General features: G+C 48.5%; 1 protein-coding gene across 1 annotated transcript in view; it reads right to left on the reverse strand.

Moving 5' to 3' along the window:
* LOC119316485 (nicotianamine aminotransferase 1-like) overlaps nt 1–7,105 on the reverse strand; it is a 9,160-nt gene extending 2,055 nt beyond the window's left edge. Inside the window, exons 1-5 of the mRNA XM_037590808.1 lie at nt 6,816–7,105; nt 6,422–6,424; nt 1,403–1,485; nt 666–1,005; nt 349–567 (exon numbers count right to left, since the gene is read on the reverse strand). Of these exons, the coding sequence (XP_037446705.1) occupies nt 349–567; nt 666–1,005; nt 1,403–1,485; nt 6,422–6,424; nt 6,816–7,055 (885 nt within the window). The 5' untranslated portion in view covers nt 7,056–7,105. The remainder of the gene's footprint in view (nt 1–348; nt 568–665; nt 1,006–1,402; nt 1,486–6,421; nt 6,425–6,815) is intronic.
* Between the last annotated feature and the right edge of the window lie 6,250 nt (nt 7,106–13,355).

Raw genomic sequence — 13,355 nt, forward strand, 5'->3', positions numbered from 1 at the left:
AAAAAATGAAACTCCATGGGCACTAGCACCCACGGATTTATTGATATAGAAGAAGCATCCCTCATGAGAATTCCAGAAATTCGTCCCCGACGTGGATTGAACTCTGGTCGTTAGGTTTACAATCATGCGCCCCCAACCACTGGGCTATGCCTGGCACAGTATGTTGCTTTGAACTCGCCCAAAATTTCAAGCCAGTATGACACAAAAACAACTCAAGTTTTGTTATCAACTAAACTGTTTTAGACAGGATGAAGCGCAAAATTTATATATAATGGATTGGCCATTCGCCACAGTCAGAATGCAAATACCAAAATAGAAGATGCATCCAATTGTAGATCAAATGGTCACCTTGGTTTCCTTTAAGATGCCATTTGGGTCACACGTTGCGATCCATCCAAGTCGCCAACCAGGCACAAGCCATCTTTTAGATATAGCTCCCAAGGTGATGACTGGGACCGTCTTGCCAAAAATGCCCATTGGTATAAAAGGCTTACTTCCAAATGCCAAGTGGTCGTATACCTCATCAGCAATTATCAATATGCCAAGTTCTCCTGCGGTTTCTGCAATCTGCTCATTGCAAATACATGTTGGGCAAACTGCATCAGATACAAAACAGTAGTGAACACACTGTAGACTTACTTACTTTTCTAGGAACATATACTCACTTGGGCCAAATGATCGTGTGAGTAGACACTCCCACAAGGGTTACTGGGATTGATGATGAGTATCGCAACCGTGTTCTCATCAGCGATAGCCTTCACAGACTCAAGGTCTGCCTCCCAGCCTCTTTCAGGGACGAGGTCGAAATATCGAACCTCTAGCTCGCTGAATGTGGTCCGTGACTTGTACATCGGAAACCCGGGTCTTGGGAGCAAGATGTTAGCCCCGGGCTGGGCAAGGACGGAGATCATGATCTCGATGGCTTGGACGCATCCGGAGGTCAGGTAGATATCATCTGGTGAAAGCTCATAAGGAAGGTCTCGAGACAGGTACTCTGCAATAGCACTGTGTTTTGGCAAACAGATATGAGATGCTCTGTCCTGGGATGGCAACTTTTGGATACAGATAATGTGATGTTGGCTAGCAAAATTTTGGACAAACTAAATGTTACAGGTTGAAAATTTATAAATGAACACCTCATGCCAATAAATTCAATTACTCGGATGAAACGTGTTCAAAAGAAGTAGTCCTAGATTAGTACGTAGGTTGTGTTGTTTTGTGCTACTCCTACTGCGAAATACATCAAACAGGGTAAGTGCATTTATGAGAACACTCCTAGGAGTATATTCCAGACGACTAGATAGTTTCCTTTCCTAGCCATACATGGAGCAGATTGAATCCTGGCCATACACCGATGCTAGTGGAGTAGCCGGCCCGTGGGCGGGTGGGTGGACGTGCTCACCTGCGCGCCTGGGGCACACCGACGGTGGGGGAGTAGCCGTTGTGCTTCCTGGAGCGGAGCGCGTCCACGACGGCGTCCTCGGCCTCTGGCGCTGTTAGACTATGTATAGCTTCTGTACCTATGTATGTATATTGTACATATTGTAACACAACCATTATATATAATGAGATAAGCCACCCCTAGAGGGTGGTGCTGGTTCCCCAAAACTTATTGTCTTACATGGTATCACGCTAGGTTACGATCGCTTCCGCTTCTAAACCCTAATACCCGCACCGCCGCCGCAGCCGCCGCCGCCTTCACCGCCGCCGCCGCACCACCGATCGCGCCGTCGCCATGTCGAGCGCCGCCACCACCGGTTCCACTGCTGCGGGCTTCCTCCCGGCCTCTCTTGCGGCTCTGCTCAACCTCCCGCTCGATGCCGTCTCTGTTCCGGCTCCGATCGGGACAAGGAGCCTCGGCTCCGTCTTCTCCACGCCGCCGGCGCCCTCGCTTGGGCGTGACCTCGTGGTCCACACCGCGGCGCCGCCGTCCGCTGCGGACTCCGCAGGCGTCGTCCCGCCGCTCCTGCCGCAAGCGGATCACACTGCCCCGCTGGCGGGGTTGGCGGCGTCCACCCCGGCCGCGGGCCTTGCGGCGTCCGCACCGGCCGCGAGCTTTGCGGCGCCCGCCTTGGCTGCGGTCCCGCCTCTTCCCGCATCGGCTTCGGTGCCTCCGGCTGCCTCCATGGTGTTTGCACCCCAGGCAGCCTCCTCGATGGGATCGTCTTCGCCGCCGCCGTTTCACTTCGGTCATCTCATCACCATCAAGCTCTCCGCCGACAACTACATCTTCTGGCGTGCGCAGGTTCTCCCACTCTTGGGGAGTCACTACCTGCTAGGCTACGTCGACGGATCGCTTCCCTGCCCACCCGCGCTGGTAGACAGCGTGCACGGTCCGGTCTACAATCCGGCCCATCGCGTCTGGACGGGGCAGGACCAGGCGAACCTCTCCTCCATCCAGGGGTCGCTCTCGCCGGCAGTTGCCGGCCTTGTTGTCTTCGCGAAGACGTCTCATGAGGCCTGGACCATCCTTGAGCGCACCTTTGCAGCGCAGTCCCAGGCTCGTGTCTCTGCACTCCGTCGTCAGTTTGGAGAGTGTCAGAAGCTTGACTCCACTGCCACTGAGTTCTACAACAAGGTCAAGGGCCTCGCCGACACATTGGCCTCCATTGGACAGCCCCTCACCGACTCCGAGTTCAACTCGTTTATTGTCAATGGTCTTGATGAGGAGTATGATGCCTTAGTCGAGATCATCAACGAGCGGGGCAACTCGACACCCATGCTGGCACACGAGGTTTTCTCTCGGCTCCTTCTCACTGAGCAACGGGTCGAGACTCGCCGCACCAGGGGCACTGGCTCCCTCTCGGCCAACGCCGCCACCAAGGGTGGCCGCTCTTCTTCATCACCCCGGTCTCCCTTGGGGCTGCCACCGTCGCCCGCCTCGGCCCCCCCCCACCTACTGCGACCTTACCGGGGGCTGGCGGTCCACGTGTGTGTCAGCTTTGTGGCCGCGATGGGCACTGGGCCTCCAAGTGTCATAAGCGCTTCCAGCGAAGCTTCCTTGGTCTTGGCAATGACGGCAAAGATACACGCAACAATGCCCGTCAGGTCGCCATGGCTGATCGTCCCGCGTCGCAGAAGCAACAGGAACACACTCAGTCCTACTCCATCGATCCACACTGGTACATGGACTCTGGGGCGACAGAGCATCTGACCAGCGAGATGGGGAAGCTTCACACTCGTGAACCCTATCATGGCTCCGACAAGATCCACACCGCCAATGGAGCAGGTATGCACATCTCTCATATTGGTCAAGCATCTCTTCTCACTAGACATGCCAATAGGAGTCTTCAGCTTCGCAATGTTCTTCGAGTTCCATCTGTGACCCGTAATCTTCTTTCAGTTCCTAAACTCACACGTGATAATAATGTGCTTTGTGAATTTCACCCTTTTGATCTTTTTATTAAGGATCGGGGCACGAGGGACATTCTTCTTAGTGGGCGGTTGTGCCAGGGCCTCTACCGTCTGGAGCATCCTGGTGTCGCTCGTGTTTTCAGTGGAGTTCGGGTCTCTCCGTCACAGTGGTATGCTCGTCTTGGTCACCCGGCCACACCTATTGTCCGTCATATTTTGCGTCGTCATGAGCTTCCTAGTTTGTCTAGTAATAAAGATGTAGCAGTGTGTGATGCTTGTCAGCAGGGGAAGAGTCATCAACTTCCTTTTTCGGAGTCCAGTCGTGAGGTGAAACATCCTTTAGAACTTGTGTTTTCAGATGTATGGGGTCCTGCTCCGACTTCTGTCAGTGGTCATAATTACTATATCAGTTTCGTTGATGCTTATAGTCGCTTTACCTGGCTTTACCTTATTAAACGCAAATCTGATGTGTTTGATATTTTTGTTCAGTTTCAAAAACATGTTGAACGTCTTCTCAAGCACAAAATTGTTCATGTCCAGTCGGACTGGGGGGGCGAGTATCACAACCTCAACTCTTTCTTTCAGTCGCTTGGGATAGCTCATCGTTTAGCATGTCCACATACACATCAGCAGAATGGTTCAGTCGAACGTAAGCATCGTCATATTGTTGAAACTGGTCTTACTCTTTTGGCCCATGCATCTGTTCCGTTTCGGTTTTGGAGTGATGCTTTCACCACTGCATGCTTTCTCATCAACCGTACTCCTACTCGTGTTTTAAACATGAAGACTCCCATTGAGGTTCTCCTTAATGAACAACCTGATTATACCTTTCTCAAGGTATTTGGGTGTGCTTGCTGGCCGCATCTTCGTCCATATAACAAGCGCAAGCTTGAGTTTCGTTCTAAGAAGTGTGTTTTTCTTGGCTATAGCTCTCTTCATAAAGGTTACAAATGTCTTCATGTTCCCACTAATTGTGTCTATATATCTCGGGACGTCGTGTTTGATGAGCATGTTTTTCCCTTTGCCAACCTTCCTGTGTCCACTGTCGAACCACCATCCCTGCATTCATCCTCTGTTGCTTCTGACCAATTTGATGATGTTGCATACTCTCCTTTGCTGTTACCTAACCATGGTGCAGGAACCGGACGTGGAGCTCGTTTGGAGCTGTTGGAGGATTCACCATCATCATCGTCGTCTTCTGGTGGGCACGTCGATCGCCCTATGTTGCATGGCATCGATTCGCGTGCCCATGCATGGTCACCCGACGAGCTCGTCGCGCCGAGCATCTCCACTGCTCGGTCCGTTTCGCCAGCGGCCGCTGAGTCGCCCGCGGCTCGGCTCGTCACGCCGTCTTCGCCTGCGGCTCGGCCCGTCACGCCGTCTTCGCCCGCGGCTCGGGTCCTCACGTCGCCTTCATCAGCGGATCGGCCCGCGACACCGGCCGCGCCACGGCCCACTATGCCGAGCTCGCCATCGGCCCGGTCTGTGATGCCAGAGTCGCCAGCTGCTTCGTCTGCTCTGCCGGTTTCGCCGGTGGGTCGGCCTTCTTTGCCAACCGAGTCCGAGGCTACCGTGACTGGCTCCTCGTCACCGGCTGACTTGTCAACGTCGCCGTCCTCCAGCCCGTTGCAGGCTGCTCCGTCGACCTCGGTGGTTCCTGTGTCCCGACCACATACACGCAGTCGCAGTGGCATTTTCAAACCTAAGGAACGTAAGGATGGTACGGTTGCTTGGTTGGCTGCTTGTTTGGCTGCTGCTGTTGCGGATCCATCTTCTGAGCCTCGCTCATATCAGGCTGCCCTGCGCATTCCACATTGGCGAGAGGCTATGGAGCAGGAGTTTCATGCTCTTCTTCGTAACAAGACATGGACTCTCGTTCCTCCACCACCACGGGTAAATGTTATTGACTCAAAATGGGTATTCAAAGTGAAGAAGCATTCGGATGGATCTATTGAGCGTTACAAAGCGCGACTTGTTGCTCGCGGTTTTCGGCAACGTCGTGGTCTTGACTATGAGGACACCTTCAGTCCTGTCGTCAAGCCTACCACTATTCGGCTTCTTCTCTCCATTGCTGTTTCTCGTGGTTGGTCACTTCGTCAACTTGATGTGCAGAATGCTTTTCTACATGGATTTTTGGAGGAAGAGGTTTATATGAAACAGCCGCCTGGTTTCTCTGATCCTGATCGTCCTGACTATATCTGTCGTCTTTCCAAAGCACTATATGGTTTGAAGCAAGCTCCTCGTGCCTGGCATGCCCGCCTTGCCTCTGCCCTTCGTGCTCATGGGTTTGTGCCGTCTACTGCTGACACTTCATTATTTCTTCTACAGAAGCCAGAAGTCACTATGTATCTTTTGGTATATGTCGATGATATTATCCTTGTCAGCTCTTCTCAGTATGCTGCTGATGCTCTTGTCTGCTCTCTTGGTGCTGATTTTGCGGTCAAAGATCTTGGGAAGCTTCACTACTTTCTTGGAGTTGAGGTCACTTCTCGTGCTACTGGTCTTGTCCTTACGCAGAAGAAGTACTCCTTGGAGTTGTTACAAAGAGCTGGCATGCTGAAGTGCAAACCGACCACCACACCCATGTCGTCTACCGACAAGATAACAGCTGTTGATGGTGAGTTTTTGTCTCCTGCGGATGCCACAGAGTACAGGAGCATTGTTGGTGGACTTCTGTACTTGACGATCACGAGACCAGATATCTCTTATGCTGTTAACAGGATTTGTCAGTATCTTCAGGCTCCCAGAGATACTCATTGGGCTGCTGTTAAACGCATTCTTCGTTATGTTCAGTTCACCCTGACATTTGGTATGCATATTCGGCCGACTTCCTCTCGGGTTCTTTCGGCCTTCTCTGATGCAGATTGGGCTGGTAGCCCAGATGACAGGCGATCCACGGGGGGTTATGCAGTATTCTTTGGCTCTAATTTGATCGCCTGTAGTGCTCGGAAACAGGCTACTGTGTCACGTAGCAGTACTGAAGCTGAGTACAAGGCTGTGGCTAATGCTACTGCAGAGATTATTTGGGTGCAGTCTTTGCTTCAGGAGTTGGGTTTGTCTCAACCACAGCCTCCTATTCTTTGGTGTGATAACATCGGTGCTACATACCTTTCTGCAAATCCAGTATTTCATGCCCGAATGAAACACATTGAAGTTGACTATCACTTTGTACGGGAACGTGTATCACAGAAGCGACTCCAGATCAAGTTTATCTCATCTAAGGATCAACTTGCAGACATCTTCACTAAGCCTTTACCGCTGCCACAGTTTGAGGCTTGTAGGCGCAATCTTACCCTTCTCAGTTCTTTAGAAAGTGGCTAAGATTGAGGGAGGGTGTTAGACTATGTATAGCTTCTGTACCTATGTACGTATATTGTACATATTGTAACACAACCATTATATATAATGAGATAAGCCACCCCTAGAGGGTGGTGCTGGTTCCCCAAAACTTATTGTCTTACAGGCGCGGTTCGGAAGCAGGCGGAGGAGGTGGGGTCGCCGTGGCCGAGCGGCACGACGGGGCGCGTCCCGGACGCGTCGACGGACGAGTTGAGACGGTTGAGAACCGAGCGGATGCTCATGCTGCCGGCGGCCGCCAGCTGCGTGCCGGCCGTTGGCCGGAAGAAACGCCATCGGGATGGGGTCACGCCGACGCCGACGCCGTCGTCCCCGCGGCGGCTGCTGCCGCCGTTGTTCGCCATTCTCTGTGTGGCCGTACGTGTCTCTTGGTTGCTTGCCAGTGTATTTTGTTCAAGGGATTCCTATTTCCTTGTTAGGTTACTCCTTCTTGGCATTTAGTGCTACTGTCAGTGTTTTTTAACTCTATTTGTTTCAAGGCAACCAGCTTCGTAATGGACAGAGCATCGGACACCGGGTAATACAACCAACTTGTTATTTGATTCTCGACGATGGTCAGTGGCGGAAGCAGCTTCGGTGCCTTAAAAGTATATGCCCTTTGGGTCACTGATATATGGGCCAGCCACCTGTTGAGTTCATATGTCATAGACACAAAGGTAGGTGTCTTAAGGCACCGAAGCATCGTTCGTTAATGGGTACAAGTCTTCACCAGTCATTCAGTTGGTGTCGACAAGGCCTCCATGTATGGATTGAGTACGAGGATATGCGGATAGTCCGGGCATATGAGGACAACGTAAGGGGTCCAATTTAATACCCCAAACCTCATACTTGTGACTTGACAAAGCGTGTGGACCGGTGTTAGGATTCATTCTTCAGTGAGAGTGAGCGCAAACCGTGTCACGACAAAATTCCCTTTTTCGTCCTCGTCCATTGAATCAAGGCCTCACCTCCACCTCCCCTCCACATATTCTTCCTCCCAGGAAACAAACACCATGTTGTATAGTCTTCACCTTAATCGTTGCAGTGCTTTTTCCATTAGATCCCTTTCCCACATGGATCGATTTCATGAATAAACCAGTGGGGACTGGGATGGCACTCCGAGATTCTGTGGGATCGTCTATCTTCGTTGCATGCAGATACCTCTTCGGCTGTGCAGACGCGGTGGACGCGGAGTTGGCAGCAACGGAGGAAGGCCTCGCCCTTGCCCTACATTGGTCACCCCTGCCGTTGACGTTGGAGACCGATAGTTCTGAAGAGGTCACTTTGGTGAATCCATCTACGCCCAACACATCTCGATATTCATCTAGGGTTCAGGTTATTCGAGAACATATCGAGGAAAGAGATGTATCTATTATTAAGATAAACCGCGAAGCCAACTCTGTGAGTCATGGCTTAGCGAAGCTAGGTAGAGAGCAGGTGAAAACTGCAGTGTGGCTTCGTAATTTTAAAGGAAATATGCCCTAGAGACAATAATAAAGTTGTTAGTTATATTTCCTTATATCATGATAAATGTTTATTATTCATGCTAGAATTGTATTAACCGGAAACTTAGTACATGTGTGAATACATAGACAAAACAGAGTGTCCCTAGTATGCCTCTGAAGGAAATATGCCCTAGAGGCAATAATAAAGTTATTATTTATTTCCTTATGATCATGATAAATGTTTATTATTCATGCTAGAATTGTATTAACCGGAAACATAATACATGTGTGAATACATAGACAAACAAAGTGTCACTAGTATGCCTCTACTTGACTAGCTCGTTAATCAAAGATGGTTATGTTTCCTAACCATGAACAATGAGTTGTCATTTGATTAACGGGATCACATCATTGAGAGAATGATCTGATTGACATGACCCATTCCATTAGCTTAGCACCCGATCGTTTAGTATGTTGCTATTGCTTTCTTCATGACTTATACATGTTCCTATAACTATGAGATTATGCAACTCCCGTTTATCGGAGGAACACTTTGGGTACTACCAAACGTCACAAAGTAACTGGGTGATTATAAAGGAGTACTACAGGTGTCTCCAAAGGTACATGTTGGGTTGGCGTATTTCGAGATTAGGTTTTGTCACTCCGATTGTCGGAGAGGTATCTCTGGGCCCTCTCAGTAATGCACATCACTTAAGCCTTGCAAGCATTACAACTAAATGAGTTAGTTGTGGGATGATGTATTACAGAACGAGTAAAGAGACTTGCCGGTAACGAGATTGAACTAAGTATTGGAATACCGACGATCGAATCTCGGGCAAGTAATATACCGACGACAAAGGGAACAACGTATGTTGTTATGCGGTCTGACCGATAAAGATCTTCGTAGAATACGTAGGAGCCAATATGGGCATCCAGGTCCCGCTATTGGTTATTGACCGGAGACATGTCTCGGTCATGTCTACATTGTTCTCGAACCCGTAGGGTCCGCACGCTTAAGGTTACGATGATAGTTATATTATGAGTTTATGCATTTTGATGTACCGAAGGTTGTTCGGAGTCCCGGATGTGATCACGGACATGACGAGGAGTCTCGAAATGGTCGAGACATAAAGATTGATATATTGGAAGCCTATGTTTGGATATCGGAAGTGTTCCGGGTGAAATCGGGATTTTACCGGAGTACCGGGAGGTTACCGGAACCCCCCGGGAGCTATATGGGCCTTAATGGGCCATAGTGGAAGAAGAGGAGAGGCAGCGAGGGCTTGGGCCGCGCGCCCCTCCCCCCTAGTCCGAATAGGACAAGGAGAGAGGGGGCCGGCGCCCTCCTCCTTCTCTCTCTCTCTCTTCCACCTCATGAATCCTATTCCAACTAGGATTGGGGGAGAAGTCCTACTCCCGGAGGGAGTAGGACTCCTCCTGGCGCGCCATATGTGGTCGGCCGGCCTCCCCCTCTTGGTCCTTTATATACGGAGGCAGGGGCACCCCAGAGAGACACAAGTTGATCCACGTGATCTATTCCTTAGCCGTGTGCGGCGCCCCCAGCCACCATAGTCCTCGATAATATTGTAGCGGTGCTTAGGCGAAGCCCTGCAGCAGTAGTACGTCAAGATCGTCACCACGCCGTCGTGCTGACGGAACTCTTCCCCGACACTTTGCTGGATCGGAGTCCGGGGATCATCATCGAGCTGAACGTGTGCTAGAACTCAGAGGTGCCGTAGTTTCGGTGCTTGATCGGTCAGATTGTGAAGACGTACGACTACATCAACCAAACGCTTCCGTTGTCGATCTACTAGGTATGTAGATCATACTCCCCCTCTTGTTGCTATGCATCACATGATCTTGCGTGTGCGTAGGAATTTTTTTGAAATTACTACGTTCCCCAACAGTGGCATCCGAGCCTAGGTTTTATATGTTGATGATATATGCACGAGTAGAACACAAGTGAGTTGTGGGCGATATAAGTCATACTGCCTACCAGCATGTCATACTTTGGTTCGGCGGTATTGTTGGATGAAGCGGCCCAGACCAACATTATGCGTACGCTTACGCGAGACCGGTTCTCCCGACGTGCTTTGCACAGAGGTGGCTTGTGGGTGACAGTTTCTCCAACTTTAGTTGAACCAAGTGTGGCTACGCCCGGTCCTTGCGTAGGTTAAAATGGGGTCAAATTGACAAACTATCGTTGTGGTTTTGATGCATAGGTGAGATTGGTTCTTACTTAAGCCCGTAGCAGCCACTTAAAACTTGCAACAACAAAGTAGAGGACGTCTAACTTGTTTTTGCAGGGCATGTTGTGATGTGATATGGTCAAGACATGATGCTGAATTTTATTGTATGAGATGATCATGTTTTGTAACCGAGTTATCGGCAACCGGCAGGAGCCATATGGTTGTCGCTTTATTGTATGCAATGCAATCGCGATGTAATGCTTTACTTTATCACTAAACGGTAGCGATAGTCGTAGAAGCACAAGCTTGGCGAGACGACAACGATGCTACGATGGAGATCAAGGTGTCACGCCGGTGACGATGGTGATCACGACGGTGCTTCGGAGATGGAGATCACAAGCACAAGATGATGATGGCCATATCATATCACTTATATTGATTGCATGTGATGTTTATCTTTTATGCATCTTATCTTGCTTTGATTGACGGTAGCATTATAAGATGATCTCTCACTAAATTATCAAGAAGTGTTCTCCCTGAGTATGCACCGTTGCGAAATTTCTTCGTGCTGAGACACCACGTGATGATCGGGTGTGATAGGTTCTACGTTCAAATACAATGGGTGCAAAATAGTTGCACACGCGGAATACTCAGGTTATACTTGACGAGCCAAGCATATACAGATATGGCCTCGGAACACGGAGACCGAAAGGTCGAGCGTGAATCATATAGTAGATATGATCAACACAATGATGTTCACCAATGAAACTACTCCATCTCACGTGATGATCGGACATGGTTTAGTTGATTTGGATCACGTAATCACTTAGAGGATTAGAGGGATGTCTATCTAAGTGGGAGTTCTTTAAGTAATTTGATTAATTGAACTTAAATTTATCATGAACTTAGTACCTGATAGTATCTTGCTTATGTATGTTTGATTGTAGATAGATGGCTCGTGCTGTTGTTCTGTTAAATTTTAATGCATTCCTTGAGAAAGCAAAGTTGAAAGATGAAGGTAGCAATTACACGGACTGGGTCCGTAACTTGAGGATTATCCTCATTGCTGCACAGAAGAATTACGTCCTGGAAGCACCGCTGGGTGCCAGGCCTGCTGCAGGAGCAACGCCGGATGTTATGAACGTCTGGCAGAGCAAAGCTGATGACTACTCGATAGTTCAGTGTGCCATGCTTTACGGCTTAGAATCGGGACTTCAACGACGTTTTGAATGTCATGGAGCATATGAGATGTTCCAGGAATTGAAGTTAATATTTCAAGCAAATGCCCGGATTGAGAGATATGAAGTCTCCAATAAGTTCTATAGCTGCAAGATGGAGGAGAACAGTTCTGTTAGTGAGCATATACTCAAAATGTCTGGGTATAATAATCACTTGATTCAATTGGGAGTTAATCTTCCAGATGATTGCGTCATTGACATAATTCTCCAATCACTGCCACCAAGCTACAAGAGCTTCATGATGAACTATAATATGCAAGGGATGAATAAGACTATTCCCAAGCTCTTCGCGACGCTGAAAGCTGCGGAGGTAGAAATCAAGAAGGAGCATCAAGTGTTGATGGTCAACAAGACCACTAGTTTCAAGAAAAAGGGCAAAGGAAAGAAGAAGGGGAACTTCAAAAAGAATGGCAAGCAAGTTGCTACTCAAGAGAAGAAACCCAAACCTGGACCTAAGCCTGAAACTGAGTGCTTCTATTGCAAGCAGACTGGTCACTGGAAGCGGAACTGCCCCAAGTATTTGGCGGATAAGAAGGATGGCAAGGTGAACAAAGGTATATATGATATACATGTTATTGATGTGTACCTTACTAATGCTCGCAGTAGCACCTGGGTATTTGATACTGGTTCTGTTGCTAATATTTGCAACTCGAAACAGGGACTACGGATCAAGCGAAGATTGGTTAAGGACGAGGTGACAGTGCGCGTGGGAAACGGTTCCAAAGTCGATGTGATCGCAGTCGGCACGCTACCTCTACATCTACCTTCGGGATTAATATTAGACCTAAATAATTGTTATTTGGTGCCAGCGTTAAGCATGAACATTATATCTGGATCTTGTTTGATGCGAGACGGTTATTCATTTAAATCAGAGAATAATGGTTGTTCTATTTATATGAGTAATATCTTTTATGGTCATGCACCCTTGAAGAGTGGTCTATTCTTGTTGAATCTCGATAGTAGTAACACACATATTCATAATGTTGAAACCAAAAGATGCAGAGTTGATAATGATAGTGCAACATATTTGTGGCACTGCCGTTTAGGTCATATCGGTGTAAAGCGCATGAAGAAACTCCATACTGATGGACTTTTGGAACCACTTGATTATGAATCACTTGGTACTTGCGAACCGTGCCTCATGGGCAAGATGACCAAAACGCCATTCTCCGGTATTATGGAGAGAGCAACAGATTTGTTGGAAATCATACATACAGATGTATGTGGTTCGATGAATATTGAGGCTCATGGCGGATATCGTTATTTTCTCACCTTCACAGATGACTTAAGAAGATATGGGTATATCTACTTAATGAAACATAAGTCTGAAACGTTTGAAAAGTTCAAAGAATTTCAGAGTGAAGTTGAAAATCATCGTAACAAGAAAATAAAGTTTCTACGATCTGATCGTGGAGGAGAATATTTGAGTTATGAGTTTGGTGTACATTTGAAAAATTGTGGAATAGTTTCGCAACTCACGCCACCCGGAACACCACAGCGTAATGGTGTGTCCGAACGTCGTAATCATACTTTACTAGATATGGTGCGATCTATGATGTCTCCTACTGATTTACCGCTATCGTTTTGGGGATACGCTCTAGAGACGGCCGCATTCACGTTAAATAGGGCACCATCAAAATCCGTTGAGACGATGCCTTATGAACTGTGGTTTGGCAAGAAACCAAAGTTGTCATTTCTGAAAGTTTGGGGCTGCGATGCTTATGTGAAAAAGCTTCAACCTGATAAGCTCGAACCCAAATCGGAGAAATGTGTCTTCATAGGATATCCAAAGG

This window comes from Triticum dicoccoides, chromosome 6A, assembly GCF_002162155.2.
Source record: "Triticum dicoccoides isolate Atlit2015 ecotype Zavitan chromosome 6A, WEW_v2.0, whole genome shotgun sequence".
In the NCBI taxonomy this organism is placed as follows: domain Eukaryota; kingdom Viridiplantae; phylum Streptophyta; class Magnoliopsida; order Poales; family Poaceae; genus Triticum; species Triticum dicoccoides.